Raw genomic sequence first — 13,224 nt, forward strand, 5'->3', positions numbered from 1 at the left:
TTTGTATTTTTAGCAGAGACGGGGTTTCACCATGTTAGCCAGGATGGTCTTAATCTCCTGACCTCGTGATCCGCCCGCCTTGGTCTCCCAAAGTGCTGGGATTAAAGACGTGAGCCACTGCGTCAGGCCCAAAAGTCCATTTTTAAAGCAATAATTAAAACATGATTGACAAGGGATGCTGACACATCCCTTCCCAACTACCAGACTTGCTTCTCTTTAACTCATTCTATCTCACTAATTGAAGAGTTTAATAAGAACTAAAAGGTTATGACACTATAGTTAATACTCATGGGATCTCTCCCTTTTACTTGACTGCTCACAACTACTATAGGTTATATTTTCACTATTTTTTGTTGCTTAGACAAGTTGACTACTAGTCATTTTAGAGCGATTTGTCTTCCTGAAAAAAATCTCAAGTAACTTAAAACAATAGTGATGCTGTATTTCATGAACACATCAGAATTCAATCCATAAAAGCAAAATGGGCAGGAAGCATGAGAAAAAGATAAATATTTAGTTTAACTCAGATAGGCCTCATCTCCAATTTAGTTCTTCTTAATTGAATAGCTCTATATGCTCTTCATTCTCAGAGCTTTATTAACATTCTTTAGGAGAATGAATAGGTAACCACATACACATACATATCTAAATGTGAAGAGGAAGGCAAAGGTAACTCTACTGATATCCAGAATCATAAAACCCAAAACTGAGCTGGATTTTCAATAGCTACAACTACAGTTATGTATATTAAATAACTGTCAATAGAACAAAGCAGGAACAGGTGGACAAATCCGTGTAGACACACAGCATTTATGACCAGACTACTCCTAAATCACTCAGAAGTAAACATCTCTTCTGGCTATCTCCTTAATAGTTTCCACTATGTCTCCTAAAAAAGTAAATTGAACTTTAGTTATTTAATGTTAACAACAGCATACAACTAATGAGTATAGCCAGATCATAATTACAGGAAAGAATTAAAAGGTAAAAAAAAAAATTTTTACATATTTCCCAGGACCTTCTCTAGCTTTCAAGTCACTATGCAGAAATCAAATTATTTTTACTTCTTTAATGAATGAAAAAAATATATTTTTAGATCATCATTAAGCACGTCTCCCCCAGTAAAGACTGATATCAAATAAAGAAAGGCTGCTTCCAGGCTGAGCCATCCTTTGCCTCCCCCAAGTTCCTTACAATGACCTAGGGAAATAACAGAGGGAGGCTGAAAATTTTCTAAGCAATGGTATTAACAAGATTTAGAAATAACAAAGTGCTATATAACTGAAATTCAAGGAATTATTTTTATCATTCAATTCAAATAATTGCTCAATCCTAGTATAACTAACACAAGCAGTTTTTTCTTAAGCTACATCCCTTCGGCTCTGTGCCACCTATTGCTGACTCATTTTCTCCCTCAAGTCATAATCTGACATCCATTTTCATCTAATTTCACCCATGTAAATATGTTATAAAAAGTGACACAAACAAACATGTTCTTACCACCATCACTACCTACTAAGAGTCCTGATAGGCTGGTCTCATTACATGCTGAGATTAAATTGACACTGAAATTATCAACATGAAATCAAGAAGAGTATTTGGAAAGGAGGGGCAGGCTTCAACAAATATGCAAAAGGAGAGTGGGTCCAGAACATGATTAAAATATCTTTGAACTGTCCCCTAGATTTCTCTGCAATCATAACTAGCCATCAAAAGGATCTTCTTGGATCTAGTCTGGCCTCTCTTCCTATAAAGTCTATGCTGTACCATTCTGTCATCCACATGCCCAGAGTCCCTCAAACTTTTTAATCTATCTGGCTAAATGCTGCCTCTTCAGTCTAAATAATAGGGATACTAACAGCAACAACAATAAACGTGTTGATTTCTCAATATGCATCAAGTATTTCACGTGTATTTTCTTATTTAGTCTTTTCAATAGCCCTGCAAAGTAGGAGATAATATTTATGCTGCATTTTACAAAGAGGGAAAACCAATGTTTAAAGAGATTATGTTACCTACATGAGTCACACAACTGGTAAGTGGCAGAGCAGAGGCCCAATCCCAGATCTGTCTGGTTCTAGAGTCCATTACCTTAACCACAAAGCTCTACAGTGTCTGTAGATACAGCTAAAAGTGCTCTAAGAATCACTTAGTCTAAGTCTTCCATTTAACAAATCAGGGACTGAGGATCCAAAGACTCTGGCATGGTCTCTTATAAGCCCTAACTCCAAATGAATGCATCATAGCATTAAACATATCCACAGCTCAATCCTTTGGCTTCAATGACTAATTTCCCTGATTCCCTACTAAACTATCACTCTGACTCTCTTGCTGACTCGTTTCTCTGTCCACATCCTAAACATCAGCATTCTGTAGGAATCCATCCTCAGCCTCCCGCCTGGTTAGGTTATTCTAGGGCTTTACAGCCTTCATAAGGCAACGCCCAAACTGATAAACACATCTAATCCCAGCTCCTAGCTCCTCCCTCTCCATCTGATGAACATATGATAGACCCCATTCCTTTAAATATCCACTTTACACTTATAATTTGCATCCATCCCAAGCTTTCAGTTAAAGACTCAGAAATCCCAATTTCCTACTTGACGTCTCATAGACTATACTCATGTGTAACCAAAGTTTAACTCCATCTTTTATAGCAAACATGCACCATCTCCTGCAATCCTTTAGCCCCAGCTGTCTTCCCCTGAGGCAGAAACAAGATGGTGCTGGATTTGATACCTTCTCTCACAGTCTGTATCTAGTTCTCCCCTAAACCCATCGCTTTTATCTAAATGTCTATGATGCAAGTAAACGTATCCATTCTGATGGCATTCTCTGGGCTAAGTTCTTAGATTTTGTCACACGAATTACTGCATTTCATTTCCCTGACTTAGATTCTCCCCACCTCTAATCTAAGCTCTCCTTGCCTAACAGAGTTACTATTTTAAAGGAGAACTAACTATTCCACTCCGATCCCCACATCCCTTCCTAACAACCTCAGAATAAAAACCTACCCACGGGAATGGCACTGAGGATCTTTCTCTTGTCTACTTTCCACCTTTTCTTCCATTTTCCCCCTCATCACTCTGGAATAATTGCTGTTCCCAGAATATACTTGCCATCTCTCTAGTTCTTAAGTTTATACTTGTGTTTGAAACTAATTCCTTCATCCAAGTGGCTTACAATCTCCGTTATCTTTTATACAAACCCTACTGACACCATCGGCATCTTCTTCCTAAACCTACTGAAAGCGGCATTTTTAGCTTACGGAATGTTTCCAGGGGATGTATGTCACTCTTGACCATCATCTAGGTCTACCTGGGAACAGAGGTTAAGACCCAGTACCCAGGTTTCAGAGGTACTTTTCCTGAGATTATGCAGCTGGTTAAATGGCTATTAATTTTCTAAATGGTCCCTATATATTTGTATTAAATTATAAAAATAAATAATCATTAACTAATAGTTACCTAAGTGTCCATGCTAATATGACAAATATCCACTAAAAGATTTAAAGATATGTAAAAAACCATGCACACAATGCCTTCTCTCACTGCAATATCTTATTTACATATTCATCTTACTACATCCATTAATTTGTGAGGTAGAGCAGTAGCAATCAAACTATCCTAAATATTTTTATGGTTTTGTAATATTTGTGCACTTTTCGCAGTAGATTCACACTATTTTAATCTTGTCCCAGTGCCAAATAACTTAACATGAGAGAGGTATTATATCACACTAAATATGAGAGAAAGTGATCAATTCTATCATCTGTATCAATAAATGAGAGGTCATAGCAAAGGGTCCTAAAATTGTACGCAATTTGAGAACTCTGACTTCAAAACTGAGTTTGAGATTACACATTCTAAAAAGAAAATTAATCAAAACTAATGAGCATTTAGTGAAGTTCTAAGTAGTTTAATGCAATGTGGTCACTCTTTCCGGTTGGTTTATTTTGTTCAGCGTTTCTTAATACGTTTTAATTATACAAAAATCTTCAGTTCTTCTATTGGTAGGTAACAGAAATATAACATGAGAAAAAGCTAAGCGGGGGGGCAACAAATGGATCACTTCAGTGAACCAATGAATGTCAGTAACCCATCCTGTATGATGCTACTGCCTGAACAAATAGATCCCTAGTTTTTAAAAACATTACATCAAAGCAAAAGAGTGCAAATCTCAATGCAATGAGCTCGGGTACCAACCTCCGCTGCTCTTCACCATGTTCTCCTGAAGGGACAGTGAGACACTCGTCCATGTGTCCATGCAGCAACCTGAGGACATCACCACCAATGAGATACCCTGTAAAAATTAAAAATCATTCAGTTTGGACTGTCAGGGTCAGATGTTGTTAACTGGACAGATCATCTGGTCCAATCTACTTTCATAAAGAAACTGAAGTCTAGTGAATCTTAAGGACCTAGTCAAGGTCACAGAGATAGACCGTGCCTGCTGTTCCCTCTGAGTCCCAGGTGCCCAAGTCCCACAGTTATGGATATTCCCACTAAAAGCAGGACCTCAAACACATAAAATCCTCTGTTAAACACACAAACACATTTCAATCAGATGTGAACCTATATAAGTTGTAATAGCCAGAACATATACAGATATTTCCCTAGGAAACCCTGATTTTTTGTAAAATTCCTGTTCCGGCTATAAGGCATGACTTCAGAAAACAAGAAATCTTGACATTAGTCCAACTAGGCAACACCCTGAGGTCAAAAAATTGAAGAAAACAACCCATAGGAAGCTATCACGGAAAGCACACACAAATAAACTAAAGCTGACAGTAGCATAAAAATAATGGAAGATTAATCTTCACCCAAGCTTCACTTTTAAAACAGCAATTTCAACAAGATCCTCAAATGTCAGGTATGCACATTACAGAATATTTAGACACAGACAAAAGTTCTAATTAACAATCAGCTCATTATCACAATTCCAAAGATGACCGTCAACTTTGCATCAAGGACAGGCCGTCTAATTGAAGTGGAGTTTTTACCTTGGGCTGCCTCACTTCCTGAGCTGATTGGGGCCACGCTCCAGAGAGTCTGCTGGAAAGCGGCATCCACGTGTAAGCTGCCATTGCCGTAAGACAAGTGCTGTATCAAGAGGCAAAAGAAGGCATCACTTCAGGCTCTGGTAAGCTGTAATATGTAAGCGCTTCTAGCAATGCAAACTTAACATTGCTGATTTGGTTATGTTCATAGAGAACATCTGTTTCAACCTGTCATTCAAGAATCAAAAAACTAGTCAGAAGAAAAGAAGTTCCTCTCTGAATTTAGGGATTTTAAAACTTCATTCGAACAGTTACTGACTTAAGTCAATAATCAAAATATGCATAAATGAATACACTAAATAAGTTTATTTGTAACAAGATACTATTTTTGTTTTAAGGGTGATTGATGAACAAAATGAGCACTTAAAATTATAATTGGGTTTTCCACATATCACACTCTGACAACTTTTTGATGATGAAGTAAGTGAAATCTATTGGACCAAGTTTATTGAGTCTTCATTTTATGAAGTCCTTAGGCATCTTACAGGGTCTTTTACGGAGTCCTTCAGGAACTGTTATCTGCAATTTGATACAAAAGCCATTAGATGGCGATATTTCCTAACAGCTATCTAAAACCAAGCTACATTTCTTCCAAAATTCAGGTATTACCAAATTTCAGATTTTCCTTCTTAGAAATAGAAACATATTAAAATAAAACATACTTAATATCTTTTAGAGCCGTAAGATTGAATTATGGAATGTTAACTAAGAAAAACAAAATTATGAGTACAGCCATATGCCTTGCTTATTTTACTAATCATTACTAGGCTGCCTCTAGAATTTCAAACATATATACAGCAACCACCTGTTTTCGTAGAGTCTTCTCAGTAAACATCGCCAATATCCCTGCAATGTTTCTGTAACACTTTGCCAATGCTGATGATAGCCTAAGATTTCACAGACTTTAATCAGACCAGAAATCTTGACCATCTTAGTTAGATGAAGATCAGTCATAGCCTAAAGTAGTCACCTTAGGTGTACTCCAGAGGCCTTTTAAACATCCTAAGGATCTCTTTAACATAAAGATACTATTCTCAAGTCACCATCAAGAAGAGGTCGTTCACTCTCTTTCTCTTAAAAATAAAACCAAAGAAACTTTTAACATTGTGATATGTATATAGGGTTTATCAGTCGTTTTTCCAATTAGTAAGACTGAAAGTTTACCAGCTGATACATAAGATTTAGCAATAATTTGCTCTTATGCCTCTCCTCAACCTCAGCTAGCTGCCTGCTTTTGTACAATTTCTTCTTCACTTCAATCTGTCATTCTTAATGTAATCCCAGCTAAGATTCCTTTATTGACTCAATTTCTTCTCCAATATGTTAAAACTGTTTGTTTACAAATAAATCATATCCCACCTGCTTTAACAAACAAGCAGAATATAGTTCCCTTCAAAGCAATTATCACACAATGAAATTCTTGGGATTATTTTCTTTTTGCCTTTTAGAAGTTACCTGACACAGGTTCACAGCTGTATTCCTAGCATCTGGCAATGTTATCCAATAAACATGTATGTGGAGAAGATAACCAAAATCATAAAATCAAAAGTACCATAAACTTAAAAATACATATTTTAAGCTATTCCATAAATACTATTTCAATAACTTAGTGTAAAAAAAAAAGCACGTGCACATGCGCACACACATACATATCCATGTGAATGACACCGATTTTAACCACACTCTGAAAACAATTCAAAATACCCGTGCTTATATTTGTGACCAAGTGAAAGTTCATGTAATATTATGATACGTAGATTACCATCATTTGTTAATTCATCATGGGTTCACTGAATGTACTATGTATATTAATAGTATACATTCTCCACCCCAAGGGTGCTTGTAATCTCATAGAAAAAATTCATACACGAAATGCTGTACCTCAGTATATAAACATATCACATGTGATATTTTGATACGTGTACACAGTGTGCAGTGATCAAATCAGAGTAATTGAGATATCTATCACCTCAAACATTGCATGCTACACTTTTTATATACTGAGGTACAGAATTTTGTGCATGTATTTTGTGTATGTATATGTATATGTATATGTATATGTAAAATATATACATATTTATAGGCTACATGTGGTATTTTGTACCAATTATGTATAAAATTATGTACCAATTAAATTAAAAAATAAATAGGGCCGGGCATGGTGGCTCATGCCTCTAATCCCAGCACTTTTGGAGGCCGAGGCGGGCGGATCACGAGGTCAGGAGATCGAGACCATCCTGGCTAATATGGCGAAACCCGTCTCTACTAAAAATACAGAAAATTAGCCGGGCATGGTGGTGGACACCTGTAGTCCCAGCTACTCGGGAGGCTGAGGCAGGAGAATGGCACGAACCCGGGAGGCAGAACTAGGAGTGAGCCAAGATCATGCCAGTGCACTCCAGCCTGGGTGACAGAGCGAGACTCCATCAAATAAATAAATAAATAAATAAATAAATGGATCTGGAAGGTGGGGAAAAGCCTTTAAAAATGCTGTGTAAATCGTAATCAACGTGCTACAGGAATTGTAAGAAGAGAACACTCCAGACAACAAAATGAGCGCGGAGTTTCTCATGGGTTGGGGGCTTTGAGGGAGGCAGTAGGATCACTTGGCCTGTGTCTCACGTTCATATCTTTGGAGATGCTGTCCCCAAACAAGTGTCTACATACATTGGATTTGAGTATGTGGATTAATAATGTGAATGTGCTATGTGCAAACACGTAAAACATACCAAACATTTTTGTAAACCATTTGGGAATTTTTATTTTTAACATACCAGAAACCTTGCTATCGGAAGTGAGCTGAGCCCCCTGGCCCTCTCAGAAGTTCTGAGAAGGGAAATGTGTGATAAGGGGAATGTGTTGAAGACAAGAGTGTGAGCACAAAGGTGGAGATACGGGCACATACATTACAGCCCAGAGCTTCGTCTTTGGAGCTGACAGCACATGCTAAGAGGTGGAATCACTGATAGGCCCACAGACAAAGGCTGGCGCCAGGCCAACGACCTTCTATTTTAGGCAATAAGGTGTTTACAGCAGTGACAAAATAGGGTGAGGGAGTTAAAAAAGCCATTTCCAAATCATATATATGCCTGAAGATAAATAATAAATATGAGAGAACCATAAACATGAAAATTTCAGTCTGTGGGAAAAAGTCCCAAATATGTCCTTAAGATTATATTACAATCACAGAAAGTTCTCTAAATAAGGTCTACTCTTCTAAAGAAAATATTCTATTTTGAATGCTTCCAATTTTGCTGCTTAAACAGCAAAGGGAAGTCTGGGTAAAAACTGCATCACGTCAGGCTTGTGGTATGCAATATTCAGAAAGCAACAACAGTTTCAATTACTGAAATTGGGATGAATTATCCTTAAAGCAAAAACAGACATTGGCAGAGGATGAAAGCCAAGTTGGCCTTAGGCTGAAATATGGAACCACTGTAGGATTTACAGGAAAATATGGTAGCATCAATCCACCAACAGCAGTACAGGGGCTTTGGCCACCAACCTCTGGGCACCCAGGTCTCACTTTGATCCTAGGATTAGTGATTTTCAAGCTCTAATAGGCACATGAATCTTCAGAAGACACCGTATTTAAAAATGTAGATTGGAGGGCCAGGCGCAGTGGCTTACACCTGTAATCCCAGCACTTTGGGAGGCTGAGGCGGGTGGATCACGAGGTCAGGAGTTCAAGACCATCCTGGCTAACACAGTGAAGCCCCATCTCTACTAAAAATACAAAAAATTATCCAGGTATGGTGGCAGGCGCCTATAGTCCCAGCTACTCGGGAGGCTGGGGCAGGAGAATGGCATGAACCCGGGAGGCAGAGGCTGTGCTGCAGTGAGCCAAGATCGCACCACTGCACTCCAGACTGGACGACAGAGCAAGACTCCATCCCAAAAAAAAGAAAAGAAAAAAAATGTAGATTGGAATGCAGAGTCGTCGGAGGGTTTGTCAATCAAGACTGCTGATCCAAGAGTAACAAGACATTACATGAAAGAAGCACAACATCTCAGAAATGGAAGGGACATGATAAATCGCCTTACACAGATTATACTCTGATACCTTTAGTTTCCTTTCTGATCCATGTATTTTATGCATTTTACCATTTTTATGATGAAGTCAATAAGTTTTATCAGCCTGCAATGGAAGTCCATGGTACAAAAACTTCGTACCAAGAATCTCTGAATTGAACCCTTATCTGATGCAATGATTCCCTCATTTATTCATCTTTTATTAAACTTCCAGGTACTTCGGCCCTGGTGATGCAACATTCCGAATACATTGTCATTTATTCGGACAGGAAACACAAGTAAACAAGTCATATTACTCCTCAGGCATCAGTTTTTTCTTCTGAAAATAAATAAATAAATAAATGAGGGGCAGAGAAACAGTTGTTCTCTTCAAATGTAATATTTTATGGTTTCATTACCTGAGCCACAGAGGAAAGAAAGGCTCAAGGCAAATCAATCAAAACTGAATTGGTTCATATAATAAATCACTCGAAAATATTTATGATCACTCTTTTATCATTATTTTCACACAACTTGAGGCAATTCAGCAATTTATTATGCAATCAATAATTACCCATATTTTGTATTAGACAGTTAGAGGTGGGTAAGAAAGAAGTAAATTTTTTGAACTGTAGAATAGCTTTCTCTTAAGCATTTTCTCATAATCACCCTTTAGATTAAGCATTCTGTTTTTCCCAATATATTTTCAATCAGTTGTTTGTTTGGCAATGTTTTCACAGATCTGAAAAACTTGGCCTGTTTCATTAAGTAACCCGATCAGTAGAAAATCAGTTGGAAATCTACATTTCCAGAGCAAACAATCCAATCCTCAGACTGAAAACATTTGTACATACTGGAGTGATTTTTACACCTAACACACAGAAAAAAATTGTTTTGTAAGTTTTATTTTGTTTAGTTTGAAATAAATTCAGTCAGTAATATCTACTTGGCCATGTTTTCTCTATTTTAAATTGTATATTTCTCTTAAGGTGCTTTGCTAAGGCCTTCTTTAAAAGAAAATAAGATTTTCAATGAGCAAAAAAATTTCTTTCCTTTTGGATATTTTTGAAAAGAAGATTAATGTATCATTTGACATTAGAATATAAAATAGCAAAAATGAGAAAAGACATTATCTGGGTGAGGCGTTTACAATCATTTTTAGAGGCTGAGACCCTCTATACCTCAGAAATTGTGCCCCAGTGTTCAATGCATACAGCAGACAACGGTGGATCAATCCCAGGTGCCATCCACAGCATCCTCTGCTGTCCGTCCACAAGGCATCTTCTCAGAGGACAGGGTGAAAACCAACCCTCCAAACCAGCTCTCATCAATTTAGCATTGTAATAGTTGTAAGCTTTATGAGTGTACCCCATGCACTATTAGTTTAATCTTAGCTTAACCATCACTGTTAGTGAAAGAAAAATCCTTCATCGGTCAATAGACACCGATGACTACAGAGCTGTAAAATCAATGACTGGAAATGTTTATTTTTAGAAGGTAGTTTTAACTAATTTGTTATCAGACATTTTAAAACTTACTTATTTTTAACAACATCAGCACCTCCTCAGAAGATGAACCTTGCTTTCACCTGATAGATCTTTATTTAATATCACCTATAATATTCCTTCCACTGTCTTCTTCTAGTTAAACATCTGTTGTTTCTTTAAACACTTTTTTTTTTTTTTTTTTTTTTTTTTGAGATGGAGTCTCAATCTGTCACCTAGGCTGGAATGCAGTGGCATGAGGCATGGTATCGGCCCATTGCAACCTCCACCTCCCCAATTCAAGCGATTCTCCCGCCTCAGCTTCCTGAGTAGCTGGGATTACAGGTGTGCACCACTAAGCCCAACTAATTTTTTTTTTTTTAAGACGGAGTTTCACTCTTGTCGCCCAGGCTGGAGTGCAATGGTATGATCTCAGCTCACTGCAACCTCTGCCTCCTGGGTTCAGGCAATTATCCTGCCTCAGCCTCCCGAGTAGCTGGGATTACTGGCACCTGCCACCACGCCTGGCTAATTTTTGTATTTTTAGTAGAGACGGGGCTTCACCATGTTGGCCAGGCTGGTCCTGAACTCCTGACCTCAGGTGATCCACCCGCCTCGGCCTCCCAAAGTGCTGAGATTACAGGCATGAGCCACCAGGCCTGGCCTAATTTTTGTATTTTTTTTAGTAGAGACAGAGTCTTGCTATTTTGGCTATGCTGGTCTTGAACTCCTGGCCTAAAGTAATTCGCCCACCTTGGCCTCCCAAAGTGCTGGGATTACAGGCGTGAGCTACCATGCCCAGCTTCTTTAACTATTCTTAACAGGCACAAATCTCTCAAGTAAATAGTGACAGTAACTTACTAAACAATTTTTATGTGCCATTCACAGAACCTCGAGCCTTGTTGGATTCCAGCATTTAATCCCATAACACCCCTATGAGTTAAGTTCTTTATTATTTCCCAGACTCCAGATATATACACACACATATATATGTATACATATACACACACACACAGAGTCCATCTTTAGTTATTCAGGGTTTATTCTACAGATTATTTCAACTACCTCTGCCTATCCCAAAGTCCTTTCACTAACTCACTTCTTGATCTTTCAATTTCTCTAGATCCTTTTCACTGAGTCCTCCAAATAAATCTTTGAATCCACACCATAGTACTTCATATACTCGCTACTAATCCACCACGGTGGGAATGTAAGATAATAATTCACCATCTCTATACCCATAGGAATGTCCGTCAGTATCTCCAAGCTACACTGTAATGTGTATTTACTGTCTTACAGTATCCTCATACAGCTCTGTATGTGTTTGATTTGTTTTCTCCACTAATTATTTGAGGATAGAAAGCATGAGTAATGTGTCCTTGGCCTTTCCTGTTGTTTCTGCCATATGCCAGGTCCATAGAGATGAACAATAAAAGCAACGACTTCATTACCAAATGAAAGCGAAATTTGAACAACCTGGTTGGCCGCTCTCTTGTAGCTCCATATGAAAGGTTACCAGGAAAGAGAACATAAATAATTGGCTATGTAGCACAGGCTGGGCAAGGTATGGCTCATCCCTATAGTTCCAGCCACTTGGGAGGCTGACTGGGAAGAATAGGAGGTTGAGGCTTCAGTGAGCTATGATCGCCACAGTACTCCAGCCTGGGCCACAGGGCAAGACTCTGTCTCAAAAAATAAATAAAATAAAATAAAATGTAGCTTGGAAATCACTCATAAATTTTAATTAATTATGAGGTGTATTTCCTTCCATAGGAGGTAAATCTCATGTATCATTATTATTATTACTTTCACTTGTATAGTGCTTTTTAATTCTGCCCATATTTAAATCCATTATCTCATTGCTTCCTCACAATAACCTTGGTACTATGTATTATTATTAGCATCAACCTCATTTTTTACAGATGAGAAAGCCAGAGTTCAGAGAATTAGATGACTTTCTCAGGTGGTTAGTTGTAGAATAGATAGATAGATAGAACAGTCCTGGCCCTGTGAGGTCTGGATTTTTAATTTTTCAGTTCATAATGATGCCATCCTGTCAAGTAAACTCTGATACATAGCGGAAGTACAAATTGTACAACAACAACAACAATAAGAAAAAATTCATAGTTATGTTGAAATCAAAATAGAATATGTGTATAATTTATATATTAAAAAGTGTGCATGAATTATTTCTACTGCTATTGGTTTCTAGGTATAACTGCAATTCAAAATGCATATCTGATCAAAACACATCACTTTAACATACATAGCACATGGCATATAGCAAGGACTTAATAAGTGCTTATTTTACAATCTGCACACCTGTATTATCTTAGAAATTCACATGGTGACTATTTCTATCTACACTGGTTAAGGGACAAAAGTAGAGAAACACTCCAGGCCTCCCTAATAGCTATGCAACATCACACACTTCATTTAATTTAATAGTTTCTGTCATTTACACGAGACACTGTTATACCATTTCCTTGTCTTCATCATTACCTCTTCTACAAGGCAAGTGAAATAAAACAAAACCAATCTTCCTAGAAATGTTTCAAATCTGGAATTAAGAGTATTGGTAAACCAAAACTGACTTACAACACTCCCAAACTTACCCTAGTTCATGTTTATAGAACAAGGGAGTATCAACTACTTACTTAATCCTAAATC

General features: G+C 37.6%; 1 protein-coding gene across 1 annotated transcript in view; it reads right to left on the reverse strand.

Annotated features, from left to right (window-relative positions):
- The window catches only part of RYR2 (ryanodine receptor 2 (cardiac)), a 620,934-nt gene that overhangs the window by 488,089 nt on the left and 119,621 nt on the right, over positions 1-13,224 (reverse strand). The window contains 2 exon segments of the mRNA XM_011976391.1: positions 4,206-4,302; positions 5,003-5,102. Of these exon segments, the coding sequence (XP_011831781.1) occupies positions 4,206-4,302; positions 5,003-5,102 (197 nt within the window).

The sequence above is a fragment of the Mandrillus leucophaeus genome, unplaced genomic scaffold (genome assembly GCF_000951045.1).
Source record: "Mandrillus leucophaeus isolate KB7577 unplaced genomic scaffold, Mleu.le_1.0 Scaffold165, whole genome shotgun sequence".
NCBI classification, from domain to species: Eukaryota; Metazoa; Chordata; class Mammalia; order Primates; family Cercopithecidae; genus Mandrillus; species Mandrillus leucophaeus.